This window comes from Apium graveolens, chromosome 5, assembly GCF_009905375.1.
Source record: "Apium graveolens cultivar Ventura chromosome 5, ASM990537v1, whole genome shotgun sequence".
Lineage (NCBI taxonomy): Eukaryota > Viridiplantae > Streptophyta > Magnoliopsida > Apiales > Apiaceae > Apium > Apium graveolens.
The window spans coordinates 301,285,956-301,299,547 of NC_133651.1; the positions used below are offsets into that span (position 1 = coordinate 301,285,956).

The 13,592-nt window shown below is 33.4% G+C and overlaps 1 protein-coding gene across 2 annotated transcripts; it reads left to right on the plus strand.

The window, feature by feature from the left end:
• The first annotated feature begins 570 nt into the window (after positions 1–570).
• On the plus strand, positions 571–13,177 carry LOC141659253 (DExH-box ATP-dependent RNA helicase DExH16, mitochondrial). Of its 2 annotated transcripts, XM_074466050.1 has the most exons (17): positions 571–763; positions 1,820–1,931; positions 2,044–2,165; positions 2,401–2,591; positions 3,549–3,689; positions 5,944–6,066; positions 6,219–6,296; positions 6,706–6,874; positions 7,315–7,427; positions 7,624–7,704; positions 9,786–9,851; positions 9,956–10,020; positions 10,975–11,020; positions 11,107–11,223; positions 12,160–12,251; positions 12,355–12,409; positions 12,628–13,177. In XM_074466050.1, the coding sequence occupies exons 1-17, from the start codon at positions 703–705 to the stop codon at positions 12,661–12,663; spliced, it is 1,668 nt and encodes a 555-aa protein (XP_074322151.1). In that variant the 5' UTR covers positions 571–702; the 3' UTR covers positions 12,664–13,177. The 2 variants fall into 2 exon arrangements, with proteins under 2 accessions (XP_074322151.1, XP_074322150.1); XM_074466049.1 differs by having other exon boundaries at positions 573–763; positions 12,355–13,177.
• Positions 13,178–13,592: the final 415 nt, after the last annotated feature.

Here is a 13,592-nt window from a genome sequence, read left to right on the forward strand (position 1 = left end):
GATGAGATTTGAAATATTAATTTTATTTGTATTTTTGTAAATAATAATATAAATGATTATTATTGTCGAGATTCGAACCCGAAAACTTGTTTGTATCCTTATAAATAGTAATATATATGTTTTTGTTAGCGAAGTTTAAAATAGGAACTTGAATAATGCATTTTTCTAATTATTTGAATTTAACGGTCTTGATTATATGACTAAAACGCTCTAAATATCGTGACAAGTGTTTAACCAGAATAAAAGTAAGACAGAATCATACGCTATTCCAATTATTATACTATTTCTAATGTATATTTAAAGTATTTCTCTCAAAAAAATGTATATTTAAAATATATAAGTATAGGCTCGTTACGATGTAATGCTAATAAATTATAAATACTTTTCTAATATCACGAAACACAGCCTAATCAACTCAAAATGATAATATCATATTTATTAGACTCTGCATCATTTCAATTTTCAACTCATACATAAAGTTTTCGATTAATTTTCAAAAAGAAAAAATAATTTTATCAATATCTTTTTCGTTTTTAAATCAATCAATGCAAAAGTACAAAGTCGGCGGAAGTGTGAAAATCTCATTCGCCTCGCACCCTTTTATTTTATTATTTCATTTTTACACACAATTGAAGCTTCTTTAACGTACAGTAAAATTTTCATTTTTATTTTCATTTTTATTTATATATATATTTGTGTGTAATGGCCTCCTTGCTTCTTCGCCGGAGATTCTCGCCGCCGGTGATTCCACCTCTCCAATACGGTACCTTCTTACCCTCTTCTCACCCCATTATTTATTTTGTTTTATTATTTTTTAATCAGAGAAATTGTGAAATAAATTTATAATATTTAAAGTTGACATTTTTATTGTGTTTCTTGTTGAGTGTGATTAAAATGAGTGTTTTATAGTTAACAATCTTCTTGCTTTAAAGGGTGTTGAGTAGTTTTGCTTATGGATTTATGTATGGTTACATAATGATGAATGTTTGTTTGTAAACGACACTTTGAATCAAGACTTGTTATGTGATTGTATTAATGTGTTTGTTAGTTGTTTGTAATTGGATGGTTTACATTTATTGTGTTTGTTTGTTAGTTGGATAATTGGATTGCATCTTTTACGAGAGACTTTGTCTTTAAGGTGTGAGTGAATTCTTGGAAAGATGAAAAGAAGTCAATTTTACGTCGAGTTTATTGAAAATGTGGATGCTACATCCATATTGTATGTCACCAGAGGTATCACTATGTCGTGATTTTGTAGTTTGCAAGTATTGGTTCTGTGATTGTCATAAGAGAACTATGTTTATTAAAAATGTGAATTCACGAATTCTTTCTGTGCAAAGTTGTTATTTTTTTGTTATTCTGGAATCTGGAGTAATTTTGGACTCAGCGGGTCGGACTTGTGTGAAGTTTTTAGACATATGATGTTTGGATTGACTCGTGTTGTGATATTACTTAGGATTTAAATTAAGTATCTGAAGAATATTAATTGTGGTTTTCTGTTTATTAGTAAAGAACAAGTCCATTTGTTAGTTTTGCAGTTGGCCTTTCTTTAGGGAATTTTGAAGAATTGTGGTCATTATTTTTTCAGCTTGTATATGTGTTGCTTTTGTAGGAGTTTTCTTGAACAAGCTTATGAATTGTACCAGTTATCAAATAACTATTAAGTTAAGCTTGGAATTTTAATGTACTGTATATCGAATCTATTATTTTGGTATTCACAACTTTATATATGAATGCTAGTTAGTATGTTGCGATCACTTGTTCCTCATAATGCAAACACAAATTGACCTCTTTGTTTAATTTTCTCTCACATTAACAGAAACAATTGAACCCTGTCGGCTCTACAATGGATTCAATCTCAGTCTTTTCACTTGGTTAAGGCATTATAACAGTTCAAGTTCTTCAACAAAGTTTGATTTCACTGACCTCACGTAAGAATTTTGTGCCGTGCCTACTTGATATTAAATTTTATTAGCCTTATTTCTTTTTCGATTAAGCTGTATGCTAATTCTGAATGAAACTTTTTCTTCTTGTTGATTTTAGACGACCTGACACATGGTATCCAAATGCTCGAAGAAAAAAGAGAAATGTTATTCTTCATGTAGGTCCAACAAATAGTGGCAAAACATATCATGCTTTAAAGCGGTTGGAATGTTGTTCTTCTGGTACTTCCTGAAACTCTTTCTAATATGGAGCAACAGCCCATCGCAATTTTGTTCATTTCACAAATTATTGGACTCATTCGCACAGAGTTGCAAAACTCCATTCCTAAATATTCTTGCTTAAATTTAAAGCATATGGGTTAATCTAAATTGGTTGAGAAGATCATTCTATGTATCTATCTAAATACGGATTCAATAAAAGTTTATAAAAGGTCCGAAATGTTCCGAATTTTTGTAGGTATATATTGTGGTCCTTTAAGATTATTGGCATGGGAGGTGGCAAAACGATTGAACAAGGCAAAAGTTCCTTGTGATCTTATTACTGGACAAGAGAAAGACCAAGTTGATGGTGCGCAGCATAAAGCTGTGACGGTAGAAATGGCTGATGTGACTTCTGATTTCAAATGTGCAGTTATTGATGAAATTCAGGCAAGTAATTAGCTTAGAGAAAATGCAACTTCATTTGGGTATGGGAACGAAAGGCACACACATTATTGTCACGTGATACTTTTTGATGTGCTTGTCGTTCTTCCCGGTCATAATATTATTGCTACTGCCAAGTCTCATTAATTCCATGAATATATTGCTAAGCTTTGTATGAAGATACCTGCCTCCCTATCTCAGGAGTAGTCACTTTTATATAAAACGTTAAATTGCTTCATTGTTTCCATACTATGCTTAGCTGGATGACTGGATCTGCAGAGTTAGAAATAGTAAATGTAGTACACATCATGTGATAGTTTGTCGAAAATCTGATGTGCCTCTCCTGTTCATGTTACATTAAAAGAAGATGTTTGATAAATATAGCATGGGACTTCAGATATGATATGAAAGCATAGGTAGTATCTGCAGGCCCACATAAGCCCCATATCCTTGTGTAATTAGAAGGATGCACTGCCATTTTGCATCTTCAGGGAAAAGGAAACCCTTTGCTAAATATTATGCATAGAAGTGGACTATGTCTCCAGATATGATAAATACACATGGCCTCATATGGTATCATTATGTGTTGAGTTCAAGCTACAGCGTTGCTGTTACACCACGAATATTGATGCCTCCTAATCTCCAAGTATGAGTATTTGTATTGAGTTCATTCCCGTGGTTGGTCATATCATATCTATTGCTTTTATAATCTTGTGTAAGTACCAAATGGAAAATTGTTTAATGGGTGAAAATGGTCGAGAAATTTGTACATCGTAGCTGGTGTTTCAAGTTAGTAGTAACTTTGGATGATATTAGACCTTTCTGATTCCTGCATGATGTTGCTGATGAAAGTATCACGTCTCCTTCAAGCTTTTCCCATTACAATGTTCATGAAGAAAATAACATATTTCCTAGTTTTTAACTGTGTTTTGTTGCTATATACGTGTTCTCCACATGTTGCAGATGATAGGCTGTACGACTAGAGGTTTTTCATTTACACGAGCTCTATTAGGACTTTCTGCCGACGAACTTCACCTTTGTGGAGATGCTGCCGCTGTTCCTCTTGTCCAGGAACTACTTAAGGTGACTGGTGACGATATTAAGGTACCGAAATTCTTACAAGTATCTGCAAGAAAATGGTGTGAAATATTATTTTGGAGCAATTACGTCCTGTTCGTCTGCGCAAATCTATTTATGCTACAACAATATTGATTAGATGTGAGCATTGCTACCTTATATTTCTGTGATAATAAATGCATGGAGTATTATGTCCCCACTCCTTAGCATGAATGCTCTTTTCTTTGTTGGGAAGGCTCTGCAAGGGGAAATGAAATTTCGTGCAGATGAATAAGTTAGAGCATTGAGAATGATGGTAGAGTAGAGATGGGATAAAGGGAAGAAAAGATCTGCCAGAATATTAGGTCGGGACTAACTTAAGAAGAAGAATGCTATGAACAATACAGGGGCTCCAGTTTTATTAACATACAAGAGAAGGACATGGAAGGAATAATATAATGTCTTTAACGGTAAAATGGGTAGTTTAGGTGAATTATGTAAAAAGGGGCACTAACGTGAATTAGGGTTTCATTTTGGAATAACTGTTGCAAGAGTATTTGGGAGAGTCTCTCACCTCTCGAAGAGTGAGGCGCTGTAGTTCACACCAGCATATATTATCAGTTCAATTTGATTTGCAATTAACTTGTAATTAATATTTGTTATCTTATCTGTTTGAGTAGCTAATTCATAGCACAGAGTCCTAGGAAAGATGATTAATTAATGATCTTTAATATGTGCTGAAAGTTAAAACCACTCTGGTAATGACTTGAAGCTTTAATAACCTTTATTAATAAGCGAAACCCTTTTTTAAATGGTACTATTAATTTTGGTTTCACCAATTTTTGGTACCACCAACTTTTGGTTTCACTTATTCATTTATGTATATCTTATAATTCTACTTTTGCATGTCTTTTAATTTTACTAAACTTTTGATTACACCATTTATTCGTGTTATACTTCTACATGTGTTATACTTCTACATTTATTATGATTATATTAAATTTGGTTTTATTTTTGTTATCTTATACTTCTACATGTCGTATGATTATATTAAGTTTAGTTTTATTTTTGTTTCTTTATACTTCTACCTATTAAATTTGGTTTTATTTTTGTTTCACTCTTTTGGTTTTAAGTTTTGTGTTCTTTATTCCCTTATGTATTGCTAATTCAATATATTATACGTGTTTGGTTTCATCAACTTTTGATTTATTCTTTTTGAATTTCATTATAACTCTAAATGTATAATTTTTATTTCTTTTTTACTTCTATATGACTTATAATATTATATGTATTATTTAACCCGTTTTTTAATTACAATTCTTATATTGATTTCAACTCAGTAATCCTATTTCCCATATGACTCAATAGTATATTTTAATGAAATAATAAAAAATTTGAAATCGTATAATAATTATAATCTTTTTATTGTAATCATATCACGAATATCGTACTCAATAGTTTGTGATGAATTTTCTGAGCAAAAATTAGAAATTTTGACATGACACTTATATTATTACAATTTTTAATAATTATTTAATAAAATTAACTAGGCCCGTGCTTCGCACGGGTTATCAACTAGTTGTAACTAGTATTTAATAAGTATTAAAGTACACTTGAATAAATATATTAATATCTAATTATAAATAACACGGACCGGTTAGTAAGTTAAATTAGACTAAATTTCGTACTTGTTACATTTGCATGTATTAATTATTAATTACAATGTGAATATGTTATAGATATTTTATGTATTTGAAAAAACGAAAGCAAATATCTAGGTATATCGAGTGATACACAAAACTATGGAAACATAATTGGTCAAGCCAATTGTCATTTTAGCCTATTTGAAGTCTATTAACCTACTTGTTTCAGAAATACTAATTTATTGTTCTGAACTAGACTCTTTGCAAGTGCAGGACAGAGTTTCTCTGTTAATTTTATTATAATAAAATGGCTCTGGGCTCAATAAATGTCTACTACATATTCACATATTCTTGATGTATTTTTTCTGATAATTGCGTACAGTACACACCAACGTGCACATTGTTGTTTCCTGTGCTTTTTTACTTTTTGGTCATTGTATTGTGTGGATCCCTTCCTTTCAACCCAGCTTGAATTAGGAGATGCTCAATGTTGTCTCTACAGCTAAATCAACAACAAGATGTTTTATATAACTTTTTTTTCTCTCGGAGAGTAGGAAATTTTGCAGCTACTTGCTTATGCATCTATATATTATAAATGGGTGGTACTCACTTGCTGCCTTTTATATTAAACTTATTGTTCAGCCTGGTGGTTGATTCAGGTCCAACACTATGAGAGGCTTTCACCTTTGGTTCCGCTGAATGTTCCTCTTGGATCTTTCTCTAACATAAGAACTGGTGATTGCATTGTAACCTTTTCACGCCGAGAGATATACAATTTAAAGGTCAGGATTAACTTTTAATGGAACTCCCGCCCCAGTGCACCTTTTTTTTTTGTCTAGAGCATTACATGGTACTCTCTAAAAGATATAACACAGCAATGCATGCGAGAGTTGGGAATGTTTTTCTAGTCTTGATATTAATGTACTGTTGTCAGAAAGTAATTGAAACCGAGGGAAAACATCTTTGCTCTGTCGTGTACGGTTCACTCCCGCCATTGACTCGGACAAAGCAGGTACAATCTCTTAGTATATACCTCAACTTCTACTTTTTTGTCATATTTTGATTGATAGAATCCATTTTATGATAGCTAGTGGTGCAAGGTTTTCTTGCTAAGAAACTTTGTATGTAATAAAGTTATTCTCTACCTGCTTTGGAACTAGTTAAAAAATTCTGCATATTTTAGCCTACAATTTCCAAAATTGTGAATCATAATGTTGTGACGCCTCCAGCTTTTTGTTTGCATGTTCAATATTGTATTTTGGGCCCCTAAAGTTTTCTTTTATGAATCACTCTCTTCAATGATGACTCTTCTTTTTATTGTCTATAGTAGAGTCCTTGATCCGTATTTCCCTTTTTGCATTCTTATTCACTAATTTACTGGCCAAGCAAGGATTACCAAAGAAGTTGTGTTAGGATTGCAGGCGACAAGGTTCAATGATGCAAGCAGTGACTTTGATGTTCTTGTAGCAAGTGATGCCATTGGAATGGGTCTGAATCTTAACATTTCTAGAATCATTTTTTCTACCATGAAGAAATTTGATGGCATTGAAATGAGGAACCTAACTGTTTCAGAGATCAAACAAATTGCAGGTACTTTATTAGTCCGCGCACCTGTTAACTTTAACTATCTTTACCTCTACCTTTTCTTCTTCATTGATCGATTTTAAACTTTGCTATTACTATCTTCACCTCTACTTCTTCTTTTTCATTGCTTTGCCACCAAAATAATCTCGTATTTCAACAAGAGAGTCTTACTTTAATTTTCAGAAGTGCTCATGTGAATTTCTAATATTGACATTTGGAATATAACATTTTATCTTTGATATATGTGTAAGTTAGTGGGGCTACATTTTCCAAATACTAACAATTTGCAAAGTTTTTATTTTACATATTTTTGCAAAGTCCGGTGCCGTCAGCTTCCCTAAATCTTAATCTAGCAGTACGAACATTTTTAGTAGACACGCATTTTGGTGTGTGTTTTCTACTGTCTCTTGTTCATACATGGAGATGTGATTTGTTTTTTTCGGTAGGGAGAGCTGGGAGATATGGATCTAGTTTTCCAGTTGGTGAAGTTACCTGTCTGGATGCAAATGACCTACCATTGCTCCATTCATCACTAAATGCCCCATCTCCGATTCTAGAGGTGTGGTACTGTTGGGCCAACATCGTTTACCATTATGTTGAAAATTTTCCTTTTCTGGTCAGATAATTACAGATTGCGTTACATATCAAAAGTCATTCCACTAGAATGCTTATAGCACTCATTATTGAACTGTGCTCTTAAATTGTACCTTTGTGTTGCTTTTCTGATCACTAGAACTTGTATATTTTATATGCAGCGTGCCGGATTATTTCCCACTTTCGACCTTCTTTACATGTATTCTCGCCTGAATCTTAAAAGTGGCCTTTACCAGATATTGGTAAGTAACTTTTCCAAGTTGCCTCGTAGCGTATAATTAGTAAATCATAAGTATCATCAAGTACATGCCGTGTCACATAATTTAAGTGATAGGAGGGAAGTACAAGATTATATGTTTAACAAGGGGCTGGATGGTAATTATTGTTGGGATCCGTTTATGTTTGGAAATTGACGGCTTGTTAAAAGTTAACGAATGAAGCTGTACTACAGGCTACAGCACAGTTCCCTTCCATATATGACTCGATCATTATTTATATACTTTAAGTATTAGGGAAATTTTATTTTTATCAAAGCCTGATATGCACTTTACATGAGAAAAGTAAATGACTATTCATCAGAACCGGAAAATTTGGTTAGATTGCTGTTTTCCAAAGAAATCAGCAATAGTAACCAATCACTCTAAAACCTCAAGATGTTAGAGGAAGGCCCCAGTTGGATCTTATAGTATATTCTGACACTTCCCCTCAGGCCTCACTCGAAAGCCCATTTTTGGGTTGAAGAGTGGATCTCGTACGTCCATCTTTGGGGAATAAATTTGCAATTATTTAGGAATAAATACCAGCTTGGACTAATTCAATAAGTCAGGGCACTGTTTTCTAATGAAATTAGCAGGTGATTAAATTATTAGGGAATGTTTATATCTTATATATGAAAGGTATTGGGGAATTTAAAGGAGTGCTGAGTAAGTAAGCACTATATCCTTGTATGAGGATGGAAGTGATACATGTTTGGGGGATAATTTAGTCACTGAGAAAGTGCTTGCCGGATATCCTTGCTTTTAGGCTTCAATGAGAACGGAAATCAATGGCCTCGGAGTTTGTCATCAGGGGATCAAGTCATTTGAACAATATTAAATGCATACGAAGACAATTGTGGAATACTGTAAAAATGAGAATGAGACCTAAGATTTAATAAATAAGTAGTTATTTATTAGTAAACGCTCTTATAGCATATACAGTATGTGGCCTGATATTGGAGGGGGGAGAACTTGTGGATGTCTGGAGACTTGGGGCAGAAAGCTCAAAGGGAAAATACTATAAGCTCATCACTGTCACTTCTTCTCAACCAAACAACATTACCAAGACTCTCCACACAAACTGGCTAGTGACTATTGGACTAGTTGGCGCATAACTGCATATGTTGTTACTATTGTGCAGCCTGTGTTGCTCTTTCAAAATTCTGAACATAAATTCAAAGAAAACTTTGAGAGTATGTTTGTATGCTTGAATGAGTTTTTTACATGAATGTAGGAAGTTGGATTTCTAATTCAGTCATTTCAATTGGTAGGCTTTTACTTTCATCTTGTTGCCACTTATTTGTGTCTATAGAAGTTTCCGGGAAAGATGAAATGAGGAGCTTGATGGTATGTGCCTAGGATTAAGTGCAGATTGCAGAACACTTGCGATATTGCTTTATCCATATATTTAAACCTGAGTCTTGAAAGTCTATTGTTGTATTTGTCAATTGAAAAGAAATTCTTTTCGAAGGAAAAGTCGATCAGTAATTAGTCACTTCTACTTCTACCTCTTGGCTACTTTTTGAACCTTGATTATTAGTCATTAACAAGGTGCGACACATAAATTCCATGGATGGACTGGATTCTTTTAATCTGATACTAACTTGAGTCTAATGATGAGCGTGATGGTCTGTGCCTAGGATTAGGTGCAGATCACTTATGATATTTCTTTATCAATATCATCAGGTGCGAGTCCTGAGAATCTATTGAATTTGACAATTGAACAGAAAAATTGTGGAGAAGTCGACCATTTCCTTGACCACTAACAAAAGTGATGGACCACTTCTACCTCTTTGATCTTTTAGGACCTCAATATAAGCATTAAAAAAGTCTGACACATAAGTTCCATAAACAGACTTGATTCTATACTAACTTGACAGCGCTCATACCTTATAAAAGTTCGATGTCCTATTATTGATCACCTGTGATTGGTATAAATTTGTTTATCTTATAGTAATGTGTAGTTCATGTACTTGTATTATTCGTGTTCTTATATTTTTCTCTTCTAAAACTTGCAGCAATGATTGTGCTCTTTCTTGTGTATATAATTGCGCAACCTTTTGCAGGAACATTTCCTCGAAAATGCCAAGTTGTCTGCAAACTTTTTTATAACTGACTGCGAAGAATTATTGGTAGGTTTTTTTCTCTCCTTCTGTGCGGTTCGCTTTATCATTACTTTGGTTCTTCATTATATGCATATAGTAAATTGATGCTTATCAGTTATGCCTTGGTGCAGAAAGTTGCGTCTGTTATTGATGAGCTTCCCCTTGGGTTGCATGACAAATACCTTTTCTGCATCAGGTAACAGCTTTAATCACGAAAAAAGTAATACAAGTGCAAAGTCCAATTAATACATAAGAATCCTAGTCTGAGGATTATATTATGAATACAATTATGGTACTTCTGTAATGCAAGTCTTGTGACAAATCTTATCCTCCTATAGGCTAATTGCAATTCATATAATCACATTCTTTTCAAATTGGTGAATATAGTTGTTTTGATCTATTACACCAACTCAGTATGAATGTTGCTGTATGTAGTGCTATTACCTTGACACGTATCCCCTGACCTCTTCGTAGGTAATGTCTTTAATCTGCTGTCCTGTTCAATGTCTCTAAAAGTGACCTTGCAACATGTAACTAACAAACTGTACAAGTGCTCATCTGATAGCGTGTCAGGTTACTAAATATAAAGATCCCTCGGTTATATTCACAAGTTGGATCCCTATATATGTTGATCAATTAAGAATCAGATTTTCAGTTTTGGCAGGACAAGTGGACAACACAGCCTTTTCTGGCAGGTCGTATAGAATTTATACCTCAGTGATTGTCTTATTGTAGACAATCAAGCATCGATGGAGGATTATTTTTATATCTTTTTTATCTTCATTTGAGTATCTATGGAAACCTGATAACCAATATATGTGCACATGTTGAGATTGAAGAAATACATGTGCACGTGTTGTTTGTCGTACCCTTGCAATGATCATTTCTGTGGTAAATTATTGTAATGCCTTCTTTAGTATAAGGAGATTCAATACAAACTTTTTTTTACACAGACTCCTATTTTTTTGTGGTTATTTAGCAATCATTGTTTCTTTCAACTAACACTAAATTCATTGATAATAATAGAAGTGATAGAGATTGTCGTAAAGTAAATGATGTTTTATTCCTTATTGATAGCTGAATAAATTACTATACCTGTTTTAATTTCCCTGAGGTGTGCAACTATTCATTTAACATCTTTTATTTGTAGTCCAGTTGACATGAGCGATGATATATCTTCACAGGGTCTCACTCAAGTAAGATCTGTTTACTTTTCCCCTTCCCATCTTAATACCATATATTCTTCCTGCACTTATCCAATCAATCTGCTCTTTTCAATAAGTTTGCTCAAAATTATTCAAAAAATGGTTTGGTTCGGCTTAAAGAAATCTTTACCCCGGGGACGCTTGAAGTGCCAAAGACACCAAAGGCACTTAAGGAGCTTGAATCCATTCACAAGGTTAGTCTTGTTAACCGCTAGTGCATTTTAACTTCTTTAGGGCTCTCTTAAAATGTGAAGTGATAAAGTGATAGGCATGGATGATCTCGTGTGTAAAGGTGTTCTGCATGTGGTGATGCGTCTTCCTTCGTTCCTTTTTTTGTAGTAGATGATAGGATACAGCTGCAGGAGTTACAAGTAAAGAAAGTTGTTTAAAAGAAATATTATAATGAAATACTGTAGAACATAAATCTAGGAAACCCCCCTCACCTTAAAGTGTGTTAAGCTTAAGATGGCCTAATACAATGTGTAACTAGTACCATATATTCCGGTATGTGGTAATTTTCCAATTCACTGACAATTCAAAAACGTGGTGTGAGAATTTTTTATTTTTCCTTAAGATTTGAGAATCTTTGAGACACTTATTATCTAGTGAACATAGATGGTATGCTTTCTTTTTTTGGGTGGTTATCAATCCATCATTAAGCATGGATGGAAGGAATGACTAGAGGAAAGAGCTCATTGTTGACCTGCAATTTAATTAGCAGGCTCAGGCATGTTAATGAAACATTGAATTATTTACTGGTTGAAGTTCTTTTGCTGGAAATGAATTTGACTGAATTAATTTGAACTAGACAAACAGAAGATATATAAGAAAACGACTTCAAAGAGATGTTAAAGTGAATGAAATATTGAATGACAGATTACATATACAATTCCGTAGGTTACTCTTTATTTCTGTTACTACACCATTTAGTGGAAATTGTATTCATTTTGATATTTGGTAATATGATCCAGTCACTGGTGCTCTTTTCAGTACACGTAGGTTAATGATTAATCTTTAAGTGGTAAAGGCTAGTCTAACAAGACTATTGCTTTCAGTTCATTTTTTCCTGTATTTGCGTTGCTTAGTTGATCAACAACAGACTTATCTGTATATGTTACATGTGCTTGAAGGTTTTGGATCTCTATGTGTGGTTGAGCTATCGATTGGAAGAGTCTTTCCCGGATCGTGAGCTAGCATCTTCACAGAAGAACATTTGCAGCTTGTGAGTAGATCTCTGCCATTATTTGCTGTTTCATCCTTTGATCCCCTATATTTGGTTTATTTTGCATGGCTGTTCGCTAATCCTGTATAACAATTTTCCTAAGATTAATCGAGGAGTTCTTGGAAAGATTTGGGTGGCAAAAACCGATGCCAAAAAAGGTACGAAATAATGCCAGAACATCTCTATTATCCCAGGATGTTCGATAATATCGTGGATGCTCTTACACCCCGTCGATGATCTTAGTTCCTCTGTTCCATGAAGAAAGAGTTTCATTTGACCTTTTAAAGATCTATTTGCAAAATTCTAATTAAATCTTAACATGGATTTTTCTGATCTAATGGACATGAAACTGCATCCTGACATAAGTTAATTGCAGCAGTCAGTACAAAAGGGTTTTAGAATCAAGGCTTGAACTTGTCTTGTAAAATCACATTAACGCTAAGGTTTATATTTTCGAAAATGGATTTAAAAAGTCAAAAGTGGGACTGAATGGAGGGAGTTCTGTCCTGCCATCTGGTTGAGAAGACTGCCGAGAAGTGAATATAGGTGGACAAAAGCTTGCGGATTATCGAGACAACTAATATCCGAGTTTTTACTGACGGACAGCATTTTTTGCCAATCTGATGTTCCGGACTGTTTGTTTATATAGCCGTGACCGTGATCAGTTCGTTCCTAACCCTATTTCTCTTGTTCAATACTTTTCTTTACATGACTGATTTTTTAATTTATGTTTTTGCTTTCAGTCCTAGTATATAGTGGAGACTAAATTGGTGATGACATTGATAGTGCTCAGTGTTAACTTTTTAGCTATTGCATGAATAAGGTTTACTATTAGGGATTCATAGTTAATTTGGATCAAGGCATTTTTAATTAAGGTGGTGATGGCCGTTATATATAATTTTTGTCCTCTCTTGTACTGCACACTTTGTGTCTTGTTGAACTTGAAAATGAGTTCATTTGTGACTCAAAATACCTATGATTAATTTATGACTCAAGATACCGCATAACATGTATAAAATTAAATGATCTAAAGATTAATTCTATCTTCAAGGTACAACTAATTTAATTAATAAGTTAGAGAAATGTTATTTCCAGAGTTTTTTTTATTTTTAGAGCAAAAAAGTTTTAAAAAAAAAACAAATTATCCTTGCATTTATATTTTTTCAGGACTTTTACTGTGAGTGCAGGGGGCAATTTTGTCATTTCAGTCTTCTTTCTTTTCTTCTGAAAACAAAATGTAACCCTGAAAATAACATTTTCCATATTTTATAATTTTATTTTATATTATAATGATTTTTTATGTAATGGTCTTTTTTATATTTATTTTAATCTAAATGTAAT

Coding starts and splice junctions, on each gene's coding strand:
- LOC141659253 (XM_074466049.1), top strand. CDS start 703: ATGGCCTCCTTGCTTCTTCGCCGGAGATTCTCGCCGCCGGTGATTCCA. Junction 2,166..2,400: donor GTTGGAATGTTGTTCTTCTG/GTACTTCCTGAA, acceptor GAATTTTTGTAG/GTATATATTGTGGTCCTTTA. Junction 12,252..12,354: donor CAGAAGAACATTTGCAGCTT/GTGAGTAGATCT, acceptor AATTTTCCTAAG/ATTAATCGAGGAGTTCTTGG.